This window comes from Nansenia antarctica (genome assembly GCF_963989245.1).
Source record: "Nansenia antarctica genome assembly, chromosome: 17".
NCBI classification, from domain to species: domain Eukaryota; kingdom Metazoa; phylum Chordata; class Actinopteri; order Argentiniformes; family Microstomatidae; genus Nansenia; species Nansenia antarctica.
Genome location: NC_137687.1, coordinates 21,239,782 through 21,254,545, shown reverse-complemented (window position 1 = coordinate 21,254,545; position 14,764 = coordinate 21,239,782). Strand labels below are relative to the sequence as shown.

Here is a 14,764-nt window from a genome sequence, read left to right as displayed (position 1 = left end):
ACATTGCTTTACTCTACAATTAATGTGGAATAATTGTAAGGAGTTGACCCTGGCCTAAAACTGTCAGCTAATTTGTGTTCCGTGTCAAATTAAGCCCAATTTATACTTCTGCGTCGAAATCCGCTTGTAGGACGCTTGTAGTGACGTTTAGCCATTTCCGAGTCCAAACCAGAAATTCCCCGCACCAGAGTACCAGTGTACTACAGCGGTAGAATGACAGTTTAATCGTTTTTTAGACTCGGATCTATTCATACAACAAGGGACACAGCAGCACTTTCCCGTTTTCTCCATATTGTCAGGGTATTTGAGCCTCGGAAAAGCGCTATATAAATATAATTAATTATTATTATTTCGGCATTTCGAAGACAGCGCCTCAGCCAACGTTGGACCTGGAAACACGATTTACGGTTGCATTTGTCTTGTCTCCTCAGCCATGTCTCTGTGCAACGACACACTGCTCTGCAACTTCCCCAAGTGTCGGTCCAAACTGTGTGGATTTGCCTGGGTCACAGCTTGCTCCCACGCCTTCTGTGACCAGCATGGCACCGGAGAGTTCAGCAGATCCCCGGCGATCTGCCCTGCCTGCTCCTCTGCGCTCTCGGGAAACATGGACATCCTGCGCAGAGAGTTGGAGCCGTCTGAAGAGTACAAAGCCATGCTGCTGGCTGGACTCAGGCCTGACACAGTGCTGGACATAGGTGCCCGCGCAGTAGCCTTCTGGAACTATCAGGTCTGTGTTGATAGAAAAGAACCATCCAGGATTGGATGGATCTTCATATCAGATCTGATATCATATCATAAGCCAAAACGTTTTCAAACAGTCATCACCATTTTCCTGTGTGTGTGTGTGTGTGTGTGTTACAGGTGCACCAGGAGCGGATGTATCAGGAGTACAGTCTGTCCCGGGCCACGGGAAAAGTCAAGCAGATGGAGAAGGTGTTGACCCAGCAGAACCAGAGCAGAGAGCTAGAACTCAACGCCATGAGGGGGGAGGTAGCCTCTCTGAAGAAGGTTAAACGCAATGTCGCATGATAGCAAAGCCAATGTTCTTCAATCCTGATTGTGGTTACACATGGTGTGCAGACCTCCCTATTTATTGCAGCATGCTTGATAATTAGTTAAATCAGGGGTGTACTGGGCTGGAACCAAAGCCTGCATACCCTCAGTCCCTACCATAGACTTATTGGCTCCAACCAATATATTGTTCTTGTTCTTCTAATGAACCTAAGTTCCCTCACTTCTTGGTCCCCCTCTCTTTGACCTTCTCTTTTCTAACCGGCCCCTCCCTCCCTCCTGAACCTCAGGTGATGGAAGAGTACAAGAGGAAGTACAGCGAGGTGTCTGAGCGTCTGATGGATAAGAGCAGGCAGTACCAGAAGCTGCAGGGGCTCTATGACTCACAGAGACTGCGCCACCTGGCGGTGGGAGAGAGAGAGGCAATGCGCCAGGGACCGTCAGATTTCAGCACAGGTTAGAGAAAGGGAGACATGTAGACAGTACCGTATCGGGGCTTATCATCTTGAGATCTTTGGGAGTTGATGTCGCTGTTGGTTGATGGTCAATGGGAGATCAGTGTTAAATATTGGAGTAATGCATGGTCAGACAGACCTTGTGTTAGCATCAGTCTGCTGAGATTGTTTGGAGAGGAAGTAAAGATTTATAGTGTATGGGGAAATGGGGTACTATCGACACCAGACAGATTCAACACCCCATGTGATGGGTTGATTGTCTAGGTAAGGAAAATAATGTTCCATCAACAACAATAAGATTCGACCTTCCACCTGTTCCGCAGGAATGGGACTAGCCAGGCAGCCTTCTCCCAGGGGGAGCCCCCCGTTTCTGGCCATGGGGTGTGAGGGAGAGAGCAGGCTCTTCTCCTCACTGGAAGATGGAGCCAAGACATTCTTCCAGTTCAGCCCCCCTGCTAGAGACAGGGGCCGCTCCCGCACTGAGAAGCACTGAGTAGATAGGCAATGTTGTGTTAGCACATCAAGGTTTATTGTAGACACTTATGTGATTCTTTATTCGTCAAAACTCTTTGTGAGTTTGTTGTGTTACTTGATGTTAACTGGATGAAATGCTCTTGAGTATGTTTGACGTCTTAACTTTTTTATTTTTACAATAAAATGCAAATGTCAACATTTGTGCGTGTAACATATTCAGAAGGAGACGAAGAGCACACTACGGTATTTGTTTTAGTGTATTGAACTCATAAGTCTGACATCATTGCTAGAGCAAATTTCACAGTCATTCATTTACAAAATCCCCAGCCTCTGGCACACTGTAACATAATACAAAATAAATATATACAAAACAGTGTTTTCCTAAAAAGACTATCACATAACAAGTATCTACTATTTACAAAAAACAACAACACAGGCACACAGTCTCATCATGCTCCTTCTTGGTCTCAATCCCAAGTCCCCTCTCCCTTCCCATGACTCCCCCTCCCACCCATACCCCCCCTCATTCACTCTGAGGCTTGTAGCTGACTGAAGCGGCAGTCTGACTCTGCACATTCTGTCTCTTCCCGTTGACGATGAGCAGCAGAGGGGACTCCACTCGTATACTGCGGAAATCAAAGGACTGTAGATGGCCGGGGGTTTGGGAAGGGAGGGGGGGGGAGAAAAGATCAGAAAAGTCAGGAACACAAGAGGGTGTCAATATTTGTAATAAATAATGTTCTTTTTTCATAACTATGTTTAAGGGAGTGTTGTCTTTGAATATACTGTATGTGTACAACATCACGATGGGCATAGACATTTTGTCATGCAGGTATACATATGTGTTTTGTTTGGGGTTTGTGTGTGTTCTAGACATTGACCTTGTCGTTGTGGGTCACACTGTGACGCTTGACCTGGGGCTCAGGGATGACCACGGAGTCTCCGATCAGCACCCCCCAACTGTCTGCTGTGTTGTACACCATGACCACACAGCACGTCTCCTCACTGTCCACCATGCCAAACGTACTGGGAGAGAGATGCACAGGATCACTCACTGTCCAGTCCACCATGGACAAACATAGACCAAAATGGGTGAGTTTCCCCAACAACAGCTTTATCACAAAGATCATCTTAGGTCCATATCTACTTAAAGAAGATGAAGGAAAGATGATCTTAGAGTTAAGAAGGTTGCAGGAAACTCAACCCCCCATTTCATCCATTCCAAACATAATGGAAAAGCACTGTTAACTTATGAGCATCTCCTTATCTGAAACATCAACTGTCCATCGACTCGTAATACTGTAACAACAAATACGTTATACACAAATGAATAAGGAGACTAAAGAGGAAACTCACAAGGCCATGCGCCCCTCTGAGGCCAGGCTGAACACCACCTTTCCCAGGCCGGCTACCCCGGCGTTGTGGCCGTGAGTGAGGGCAGACAGAGTCCGGGGCTCCAGGCTTCCAACGCGGCCTGTAGGGGAGCGGAACTGTGGAGAGGAGCACGGCCCCAGGGCTGAGGTGCTGAGGTTGGAGAGCATCGTCCGTAAGCGCCGTGCTTTCACCTTCCCCTGAGGGGGGAGAGCCAGGGGGAAATGATTGAGAAGAGGAAAAGAACAATGCCCTACTGCCATCTGCTGGTCATCTCAAACATTTCCAGAACACACTTTCCACAGTGTATTTAGTGGATGTAGTTGGGTCAAGGTAGACTCTGGGATAGGACGTCATGCCAGGAATTCACAGTGACTTTTATCAAAGATGTTTGGAGTAAGTAAAGAGGTGAACACTCGTCTTCTCTCTTTTCTTGACTGTCTGTTTTGAAATTCTCTCTTTCTTTTCCTGTTGTCATATTCCAGAATGTAGCTTTAACCTAATAAACTTCCTCCACTTAAAAAGGCACAGACTTTATTTTTAGCTATTTTATTCTATTTATATCCTGCACAGATCAAACACACTTCAATTCGACGTACATTGTTGTGCTCAGTCAAGTTATTTCTATGGTCTGTTAGGTATTAAATGTTGTGTTGTGTTGTGTGTGTGTGTGTGTGTGTCTGGAGCACCTTGTTCTCAGTAAGAGCTGTGAGTTTCTCTAGGTAGTCCAGCAGCTGCTTCTCCCTCTCTGGAGGCTCCCCCCACCCAGGGTCGAGGGCCCCGGCACGACTGTACCCACCCAGCGCCGACCCAAACATCTCCTCATACTGGAACAGCTGTGGTGATGGAGACACAGACATGGAGGGACAACCCATCGTGAGTTTTAGTTTAGTGTATTTAAATGTATGTGCTTTCATAAGTTAATTGTTGCAGTAATAATAATATGGAAACAATGTGTTACCGTCGCTCTGTTGAAGTGCAGGTCGGGGTTGGAGGAGGCTGTTCTGTCTATTTTCTCCTGAGGTAGAGGAGAAGAAGAGAATTATAGAATAAAGCGATATCTAACTGTGCGCATCTGTGTGTGTGTGTTTCAGGGGAGGCTGGTGGAGACAGAAATAGTAGGATTTACATGTTTTATACCAGCCCCCATTCCATGCAACCTGTGTGTGTGTGTGTGTGTGTGCTTGCACGTCTGTATGTGTACTCACAGCCTGTGAATAGGCACTCAGAGCCTGTTGAGACATCTGTGGATTCTGCCCACAGGTGAAAAACAGGGAGATGTAGGCGTTCCCCAGGATATCTGCCAAAATGTTCGAAAAGTTCAAAATGTTTAAATCGTCTCTGACTCTCAAACTCTCGACTAATCTCTTTCTATCTCATATCCATGTCCTCATACTCACACCAGGAGGTGCCGTCTGTGACGTCCAGCTGCACAGCCTGCCGGGCCATGTCCACACTCTCCATCACCCTCTTGCCTTGCTCGTCGCTGCCCCCTCCTGGAAGCTGCCTCAGGATCATGGAGAGGCTGCGCAGGGACACCTTATTCTTACTCTGGGAGAGGGAGAACAGAGAAAACAGGATTGCCAGGCCGTTGGAGAGAGGGAGATGAAAGTAGTGAGGAGACAAGAAAAGGACAGCTTGCAATGAGAGTGTGTGTGTGTGTGTGTGTCCAATTTCTGCAGGATGTGCATGCAGTCTTTCATCTCAGCAAAGTATCTCCCAAAGTAAAACCAGACATCTCTCTGTGTCTGACCTGCTGCAGAGCCCCAGTGAAACAGGATTTAGCAGCAGTCAGGTCTCCTTTCTTCCAGTACTGCTCCCCCAGCGTGTTCCAGCCCTCCACCAGGCCCGGCTCCAGCTTCACAGCGCGGGACAGGCACTCCTCGGCACTGGCGCTGAACGTCGAAGCCACACTTAGGCAGCGGCCCCGTAGGAGTAGGAACTCAACACTGTGCTTGTAAGACTCTTGAGACGGGCGGGGAGAGACACAATAAGACTTTGTTGTTGTTTTTTTGTGATCAATTTTTTATTTTTATTTTATGTAAAGACTTTGTTATGAATGTTGTTATTTGTACGGAACTCGATAGGTTCCTGAGTAAGAAATGGTCAGATGATACGTGAATTAATCATCAGATCAGTTTTCCTTTTCTACAGTAGCCTCATATCTCACCTTCTTTCTCCTTCAGCATCTTTAATGTTTTTTCCATCTCCGCCGCGACATCATTCTGTTTCTTCCCTGCATCTTCCACACTGTGGTTCTCAAAATAATTATCCCTAAAATTGTATAGCTCGTCCACATGTTCCTAAACCCGAGAGAGAAAAAAGAATCGAGATTAACGACACGTGAGATTCAGGTGTCCTAAGGTACAACAAAGACATACTTCTGAAGTGTTGAGCTGATTAGAAATGCATAGCAAATACACTAACAGTGGGTTTACATGTGCACACGTGCTCATTGGCAGAATGACACAGCAAGTAGGATGCATGGCTAACGATCTCGCTAGGAGGCTAGCAAGCCTGCAGGAAAGAAAGATGGAGAGCTTGTCAGATGGTGACTTTCCATGCCTGACTCGTAGGAAACTGACGAGCCGTATAACGTGAAGACCATTCGCATGGATGGGGCTCAGCAGACAGAATCATGACATTATCAAACACGTCTGAACGTCGATCACAATTCACCCAATTTCGCAACACATTTTGGACAATGAATCGGCCAGTTGGTGCCCATTGTTATAGTAACGACTCTGCACATTACAGTTGTTATAGTAACGACTCTGCACATTACAGTTGTTATAGTAACGACTCTGCACATTACAGTTGTTATAGTAACGACTCTGCACGTTACAGTTGTTATAGTAACGACTGCACGTTACAGTTGTTATAGTAACGACTCTGCACGTTACAGTTGTTATAGTAACGACTCTGCACGTTACAGTTGTTATAGTAACGACTCTGCACATTACAGTTGTTATAGTAACGACTCTGCACATTACAGTTGTTATAGTAACGCCTCTGCACATTACAGTTGTTATAGTAACAGTTGTTATAGTAACGCCTCTGCACGTTACAGTTGTTATAGTAACGACTCTGCAAGTTACAGTTGTTATAGTAACGACTCTGCACATTACAGTTGTTATAGTAACGACTCTGCACGTTACAGTTGTTATAGTAACGACTCTGCACGTTACAGTTGTTATAGTAACAGTTGTTATAGTAACAGTTGTTATAGTCACAGTTGTTATAGTAACGCCTCTGCACGTTACAGTTGTTATAGTAACGACTCTGCACGTTACAGTTGTTATAGTAATGACTCTGCACATTACAGTTGTTATAGTAACGCCTCTGCACGTTACAGTTGTTATAGTAACGCCTCTGCACATTACAGTTGTTATAGTAACAGTTGTTATAGTAACGACTCTGCACATTACAGTTGTTATAGTAACGCCTCTGCACATTACAGTTGTTATAGTAACGACTCTGCACATTACAGTTGTTATAGTAACGACTCTGCACGTTACAGTTGTTATAGTAACGACTCTGCACATTACAGTTGTTATAGTAACGCCTCTGCACATTACAGTTGTTATAGTAACGACTCTGCACGTTACAGTTGTTATAGTAACGACTCTGCACGTTACAGTTGTTATAGTAACGACTCTGCACATTACAGTTGTTATAGTAACGCCTCTGCACATTGCAGTTGTTATAGTAACGCCTCTGCACATTACAGTTGTTATAGTAACGACTTTGCACGTTACAGTTGTTATAGTAACGACTCTGCACATTACAGTTGTTATAGTAACGACTCTGCACATTACAGTTGTTATAGTAACGACTCTGCACATTACAGTTGTTATAGTAACGACTCTGCACATTACAGTTGTTATAACAGTTGTTATAGTAACGCCTCTGCACGTTACAGTTGTTATAGTAACGACTCTGCACATTACAGTTGTTATAGTAACGCCTCTGCACATTACAGTTGTTATAGTAACAGTTGTTATAGTAACGCCTCTGCACGTTACAGTTGTTATAGTAACGACTCTGCACTAGGGATGCACCGAACATTCGGCCACCGAATGTATTCGGCCGAATATCGCAAAATAAAGCACATTCGGTATTCGGCCGAATGTGTGAAAACACCGAATGTTTACCACCGAATAGTGGGCGTGTTTTGATGATACTTGCCAGGTCATTCTTAGGGAAGAACTGACGATGAGTGAAGGGAAGTCCAGGGTAGATGTAGACAGAGGGTTGATTGGGAGTGGAGACAGAGGGTTGATTGGGAGTGGAGACAGGTGTGCAGGTTTGGCTGAAGATCTAATTAGCGGGGACAAGCCTCAGCTGCGGCGAGTTGTGGGGGCGGGGGAGGGTGTGTGAAGGCCCAGCCCAGTCATTGAACCATACGGACATCAATACTTAAGCCACAACATACAGAATTATCAAAATCCTGTAGCATCTCTTTAAAGAGAGTTCACCCAATTAGTTAACTTGCAATCTTCCAAAGTATTTTGTAATAATATTATCATGGCACATCATTCTTGTTAACACAAGTCATGAATAAAGCTTCGGCCTACATTGATGAAAGATTTTCTTTCAGCAGCTATTCAGGGAAAACAAAAACATTTAATTTGACTGATTTATTTTATTTATTGTGCTTTGTTGGTATAGACTGATGTCTGCTGGAATGTTCAATAAAAGTTATTTTTTTTCAATCTCAATTTCTTTCTTTGAGAAGCATGAATAAAAAGCAAAATGTATTTAGTTTATGCAATGATCAAATTAAAAACTGCCGATACACATTCGGTATTCGGTATTCGGCCAAGTGTTTCCTTAAATTCGGCGTGCATCCCTACTCTGCACATTACAGTTGTTATAGTAACGCCTCTGCACATTACAGTTGTTATAGTAACGACTCTGCACATTACAGTTGTTATAGTAACGACTCTGCACATTACAGTTGTTATAGTAACGACTCTGCACGTTACAGTTGTTATAGTAACGACTCTGCACGTTACAGTTGTTATAGTAACGACTCTGCACATTACAGTTGTTATAGTAACGACTCTGCACGTTACAGCTGTTATAGTAACGCCTCTGCACGTTACAGTTGTTATAGTAACGACTCTGCACATTACAGTTGCTATAGTAACGACTCTGCACGTTACAGTTGTTATAGTAACGACTCTGCACATTACAGTTGTTATAGTAACGACTCTGCACGTTACAGTTGTTATAGTAACGCCTCTGCACATTACAGTTGTTATAGTAACAGTTGTTATAGTAACGACTCTGCATATTACAGTTGTTATAGTAACGACTCTGCACATTACAGTTGTTATAGTAACAGTTGTTATAGTAACAGTTGTTAAAGTAACGACTCTGCACGTTACTGAGCAGCTGGCTAACGAGGATGTAACGTGCTATGTAACCAGCCAATGGTTCGTTCATTAACACGGTGGGATGAACACACCACACATCCATATGAGACACGCAGTGACTGAACAGTTTTAATATAATAATATTATATATCACCTTTAACATCTGTAAATCATCTCTGTCAGCCGCAGCCTCGCCATCCTTCTCCACTTCCGCCATCTTTTCTATTGGATTTTAGAACATCGCGAGAAGAAGAAGAGGAAGACTCGTGACCTGAGCGACACCTGCTGGCTGGGAGAGGAACTGACATCCGGAAGTGTTCTCGTTTTTTACGGGTTTTTACTTATTATAATAACTTTAATTGAATACTATTTATATTTCATTTAATGTAACTGCTTGTCGTTTTTTATATATATAAAATAATTTATTACGGCTGTAAAAAAATTTTTTGATTAAGGCTGTAAAACATCTGAATAAAGATTTAGAATGAACAAGGCTTTTCACGGAAGCTGTTTGGAACCGGAAATGTGTCCTCGTCCAAAACACATCCGACCTGCTTCGCGCTTTCTTCTGCAGAGAGTGGCTGTTTCTTTTTGATGTCTATAAGATACATGTGTCTGTTTTAGTGCATCCGGCGTTATTGCTGGTAGATCCTGCACAGGTTTGCTTTTGTATTCGCGCCTGCTGCTCCAGCCATGTCGGACACGTGGAGCAACATCCAGAACAACAAGAAGCAGCTGGACTCGCTGAGAGAGAGACTGCAGAGGCGCCGCAAGGACCCCGGGCAGCTGGCCGCAGGTGATGGGAGGGAGGGTGGAGTGGTGGGAGGGTGGTGGGGTGGTGAGGTGGTGGGAGGGTGAGGTGGTGGGAGGGTGGGGTGGTGGGAGGGTGGGGTGGTGGGAGGGTGGGAGGGTGGTGGGGTGGGGGGATGAACCAGCAGACCAGCAAGGACAAGGCGTTTACAAAACGTCTTTATTGCTGGTATCTCATAGACATGAGATGATACAGTCTCATTCACAACGTGAGACTGATGGTGAATCATTAAGTTGTAGAAGACATGATCGTTATAAGCCACAAGACGAGCTTATTTTTGCTTCCCCTCACACTGCTGCTAATGCCTCTGTTTGACCTCCACCCTGGGTGTCCCTCTTCACAGAGGTGGGCGGTGGCAGCACTGATGGAGGCGCGGCGCGGAGTGACAGTCCTGGACCGGCCCTCCAGAGCCCCCCTCAGGAGGAGACGGAGCATCCCCCGGACCCTGAACTAGAGAAGAGACTGCTGGGCTATCTCTCTGACCTGAGTCTCTCTCTGCCCAAAGACTCTCTGAACATCACCAACGATCTTGACACCGTGAGTGCCTGTTGCAGTGTCTGGGGGGAAGTTTGTGTAATGTATGAATTTGCATGAGACAGAGAGTAAAAGAGAATTGCCATGTCACAGCCAGCCACATTCCTCTCCCTAACCTTCTTCAATCTCATTATCTCTCCTCTCTTCTGTTCTCTATGTGTCCTGCACAGTCTGACACGCCCGTCACTCATGGCTGTATCCAGAGTCTGCTGCTCAAGTTCTCTGCCCAGGAGCTGATAGAAGTCCGGCAGCCCTCCCTCGCCTCATCCCCCTCTTCTTCCACACTTGTCATCTCAGTGGACCACACAAAACTTTGGGCCATGATTGGGGGCGGAGCCCCGAGGCCCGGTGTCAAGAGGAAAGCAGAGGACCAAGCCCATCATAAAAGGCCGCCTGGCTCGTCCCCCTCTCTTCAGAGCCCTCCCTCCCCACCTCAAACGTCCTCCATTTCCTTGGCACCAGCTTCTTCCTCTCAGCTGGCGGGCCCCTCTGATTGGAAGGCTGGAGGAGGAGGGGGTGGGGCTGATAAAAAGGGCAGAACCAGTAAGGGTCAGACATCTCACTTGGACATGGAAATAGAGAGCCTCCTGAACCAGCAGTCCACCAAGGAACAGCAATGCAAGAAGGTACACAGAGGGGATGGGGATAGAGATTAGAAATGGACAGTTTATAGAAAATGCTATTATGGTGCATTGCCTCCCTACTCTCTCTTCTCCCATAGTGGGACAGACGAGGAGAGGACGGTGAGAAGTACCGTCAAAACCGTGTTGCCAATGTGATTCTTTCTGAGTGGTAATCAGGAAACCTACAGTATGTATATGTCTGTGTGTAATCCTGCCTGCCACAGGTGAGCAGAGAGATCCTGGAGCTGCTGAACACCAGCACAGCGAAAGAGCAGTCCATTGTTGAGAAGTTCCGTTCACGTGGTCGTGCTCAGGTCCAGGAGTTCTGTGACCATGGGACCAAGGAGGAGTGTATGCGTTCTGGAGACACGCCCAAGCCCTGCACCAAGCTGCACTTCCGGTCAGTGTTGCCTCACCGTACACGCCAAGATGTTTCCTCTCTCTAGTGCAATATGTTCCTGTCATCTAGGACCTAGGAATGTAGTTCTTAAACCACAGAGGTTTGTGAAGTGTTTACACAGTACACACAGCCATAGAAATTAGATGGATAGAAGAGACACAGCTCTAAATTCCACGTGACGTTTATCTCCACACACCCCACGCCCCATTTGTGACTAAACGTACTGCTTTTTGACGTATTTGGATGTCGTAGAAGTGCACTCAGTCTTAGCTTCAAAGGTAGCAGATGGCATTGAAGACATTCGTATGAGTAAAATCAGCGTGCAATAGCCTCTGCTTATTTAGTTTTTAGATATGGGTAAACTGGAAAGAATTACCGTATTTCCCAATTTCAGTCAGCCTTCCACAAGATGGCCACCGGAAAAACATGTGAAAGAATAGTGTGTTGATGGCAGTCATGAGCTGGTAGAATGTTCTACATTTGTGCTAGCTATTTAATGCCCGGTCACCTGTGACATTCTCTATACATTTGAACTGAGTGGAGGCACTTGTCTGGTCGTTAACTCATCGTTAGGTGGTATGGTGTTTGTCATCAGTAATTACAGAATGGCACCACTGTCTCTACGTGGATGCAGCAGTAGCACTACTCGGTCACGACTTTCAGGACTACAGAGTCACTACCTATCTTCCGCCGTAGACTGAAGACCCATCTCTTCAGGCTACACCTTAACTGTCCCTCCTAAGCCCTCTCCTCTACTCCACTGTACAGTTTCTCTACTTTAAATAAATAATGAAAGAAAAACTTTGGTGTGAATGCAAGTGTTTTTTCTTCGTATAGCCGTCTGCTACCTTTGAAGATAAGTTATCACCCCCGCCCCCCCATGCCTACCAATCTAGACTTCCACACCATCCAAATCTAAAAAGTCACAAGTAATCACAAATGGAGCTAGGTCCTTCCTCTATGTGCCTGTGCAATGTGTGTATGTATGTGTGTGTATGTATGTGTGTGTGTGTGTGTGTGTGTGTGTATATATGTATATACAGTATGTATATATATATATATATAGCCTATATAGCCTATATAGCCTAATTTGTTTCTGTGGAATCACAGTGAATAGTTTCTTTTGAGAATGGCTGTCTGCTTATATTATAAGCATGTTGCTTGAACCCAGTGTTCTTCTGTCTCTCAGGCGCATCATCAACAAGCACACAGACGAGAGTCTGGGCGACTGCTCCTTCCTCAACACCTGCTTCCACATGGACACCTGCAAGTACGTCCACTACGAGATCGACAGCCCCCCGGAGACAGAGGGAGGCCTGCTCGGGCCACTCGCAGGGGCCGCAGAAATGGGTCTTCACCAGGGAGACGCAGACAACAACGAAGGCAAGCTGTTCCCGTCACAGGTGAGAGAGGGGAGGAGGACGGAGAGAAGGAGTGAAGTGAGAGGGTTAACGAGATGGCATCAGTGACTTTTTTCCGTTATGTCAACTCCTCCTTGTGTTGGTTACCTCAGAAGGGGGTCTGAGGCTGGTCTGATCTGGTCTGATCTGGTCTAATCTGGTCTGATCTGGTCTGATCTGGTTCTGTCCCCCTCCCAGTGGATCAACTGTGACATCCGCTTCCTGGACGTGTCCATCCTGGGGAAGTTTGCCGTGGTGATGGCCGACCCTCCCTGGGACATCCACATGGAGCTTCCGTATGGGACTCTGACGGACGACGAGATGAGGAAGCTCCACATACCCCTCCTCCAGGACGACGGCTTCCTCTTCCTCTGGGTAACTGGCAGGTAAACCACCTGCGGCCAGTCATGCAGAAGCCAGCTGTGTGTGTCGCTAAAGCTGGTGTAATATGTCCGTTCTAGCTATACTCCTCTCCTGAGTTGGTTCTGACAGACTGGATCCTTGTTATAGACCAGAAATCTACAGATGTCAACACAGGGGTTCTATTTCCATTTTGTCAAACATGTCAGTTGATGTTCAATCTCAGTATCTCTCTCTCTCTCTCTCTCTCTCTCTCTCTCTCTCTCTCTCTCTCTCTCTCTCTCTCTCTCTCTCTCTCTCTCTCTCTCTCTCTCTCTCTCTCAGGGCCATGGAGTTGGGTAGAGAATGTCTCAATCTTTGGGGGTAAATTTCTCTCTACATCAAATAGCAGTTGTGTATACTTTTTTCCACCTCTCAATCCGACATTGGTTATTTCTTCTCTGCCTTGCTCTCTCTTTTTTCTCCTTTAGCTATGAGCGTGTTGACGAAATCATTTGGGTGAAGACAAACCAGTTACAGAGGATCATTCGTACAGGGAGGACTGGACACTGGCTTAACCATGGAAAGGAGCATTGCTTGGTCTGTCTGCCTGTCTGCCTCACCCTGTATTGTGCATTGTGTGGCTTCATGCCTCTTATATTTTGCAATAGACCTATCGCTAAGCCACGCCCCCTTTGAAAACTCGGTCAAACAAACAACGCTCGCTCAAATTCTTCACTGACAGTGACTGACTGACCGTGACTGAATGACATTCAATGACTTACTATGGCGGGAGTTCAAATTTCTGATTTACAAGTAAGTACATCAGTATGTTTCTTTTTTTTTAAATGACAAGAATATAGTCTAGAAGCTTTTCACCATCAGATATTAGCGAGTTGTTTGTCCGAGTTTTCGGCCTATAGTGACTTTTGCTGTGATATGATTGGACAGTTTCTATTTTGGGGCGTGGCTTAGTGATAGGTCTATTGGCTGATGCATCTCATTTGACTGTGTTGATCTTGCATTCATTTATGTGTATAGCTTTTATGTAAACCGTTGTATTGATGTGTTTCTTCTCAGGTGGGTGTGAAGGGGAATCCCCAGGGATTCAACAGAGGGTTGGACTGTGACGTCATCGTGGCTGAGGTGAGGGTTCAAAGGGTTCTTCTTCTTCGGCGTATGGGTAGTTGTTCTCCTCTCCACTCCACCAGGCTCGGGGCCGAGGGGCTACCCTTTTACCACCCCGAGACCTGGTTGAGGGGCTCACCCGGGCTATATTTCTGGACACCCCTCCAGAAGCCACGTCATCGTCTCGTCATCTAATACCGACAGACCATGCATCCCGTTTGGTGGGTGGTACACTGGGCAATCCAGGATAACATGGTCTGCGGTTTGGTCCTCTGCGCCACACTCGCACGACGCATTTGGGGCCAAGCCCCATCTGTGCATTGATGAGCGGAAACGCCCGTTCAAAGCGTTCATTTCCAGATTTATAGACTTATTTGATCTGATTTCATCCGTCTTTACCTCTCATCTCCCTCTCTCTTAGGTCCGCTCAACCAGCCACAAGCCAGATGAGATCTATGGGATGATCGAGAGACTCTCCCCTGGCACCAGGAAGATCGAGCTCTTTGGTAGACCCCACAATGTCCAGCCCAACTGGTAAGTGTGTGGATGAGTTGTGTTGTGCTTCGCTCACTCACTGTCATCCACTTTTTCCGCATTGTAAGCCTTCTCCCTCCCTCTCTCCCTCTGTCACAGGGTAACTCTTGGTAATCAGTTGGATGGCATTCACCTCTTGGACCCTGATGTTGTCGCTCGTTTCAAGAAACACTACCCTGATGGGGTCATCTCCAAACCCAAGAACATGTAGACCCCAAGTCGCTCCTCTGTCCACGTTGCCTAATCCTAACCCCAAAATGGAGTTATCTCCTCTACATGCCATGAAGGCCGTTAGGGAGG

At 46.1% G+C, this 14,764-nt stretch overlaps 3 protein-coding genes across 3 annotated transcripts; 2 read left to right on the top strand and 1 right to left on the bottom strand.

The window, feature by feature from the left end:
* Window positions 1–433: 433 nt before the first annotated feature.
* Window positions 434–1,962, top strand: LOC308172491 (E3 ubiquitin-protein ligase CCNB1IP1-like; the record flags this gene model as incomplete). Its single annotated transcript, XM_080547391.1, has 4 exons — window positions 434–730; window positions 865–1,011; window positions 1,305–1,470; window positions 1,793–1,962. The coding sequence occupies 4 exons, from the start codon at window positions 434–436 to the stop codon at window positions 1,960–1,962; spliced, it is 780 nt and encodes a 259-aa protein (XP_080403517.1).
* Window positions 1,963–2,466: 504 nt separating this feature from the next.
* ttc5 (tetratricopeptide repeat domain 5) lies at window positions 2,467–8,912 on the bottom strand (the record flags this gene model as incomplete). The annotated part of the gene is made up of 10 exons (XM_080547585.1): window positions 2,467–2,586; window positions 2,825–2,969; window positions 3,300–3,514; window positions 4,004–4,150; window positions 4,276–4,332; window positions 4,523–4,614; window positions 4,715–4,865; window positions 5,068–5,279; window positions 5,485–5,617; window positions 8,850–8,912. 10 exons carry the CDS (start codon window positions 8,910–8,912, stop codon window positions 2,467–2,469), a joined length of 1,335 nt encoding a protein of 444 aa, XP_080403711.1.
* A 366-nt stretch (window positions 8,913–9,278) lies between these two features.
* On the top strand, window positions 9,279–14,709 carry mettl3 (methyltransferase like 3). The gene is made up of 11 exons (XM_080547497.1): window positions 9,279–9,491; window positions 9,850–10,043; window positions 10,211–10,666; window positions 10,888–11,063; window positions 12,253–12,466; window positions 12,662–12,849; window positions 13,148–13,186; window positions 13,294–13,402; window positions 13,883–13,948; window positions 14,352–14,464; window positions 14,564–14,709. Exons 1-11 carry the CDS (start codon window positions 9,389–9,391, stop codon window positions 14,673–14,675), a joined length of 1,770 nt encoding a protein of 589 aa, XP_080403623.1. The 5' UTR covers window positions 9,279–9,388; the 3' UTR covers window positions 14,676–14,709.
* The last annotated feature ends 55 nt before the right edge of the window (window positions 14,710–14,764 follow it).

Bases quoted from the DNA above. Each gene is read 5' to 3' on its own strand.
- mettl3 (XM_080547497.1), top strand. From the start codon at position 9,389: ATGTCGGACACGTGGAGCAACATCCAGAACAACAAGAAGCAGCTGGAC. The intron at 9,492-9,849 runs GTGATGGGAGGG...CCCTCTTCACAG, and splicing joins CCCCGGGCAGCTGGCCGCAG to AGGTGGGCGGTGGCAGCACT. The intron at 11,064-12,252 runs GTCAGTGTTGCC...TCTGTCTCTCAG, and splicing joins TGCACCAAGCTGCACTTCCG to GCGCATCATCAACAAGCACA.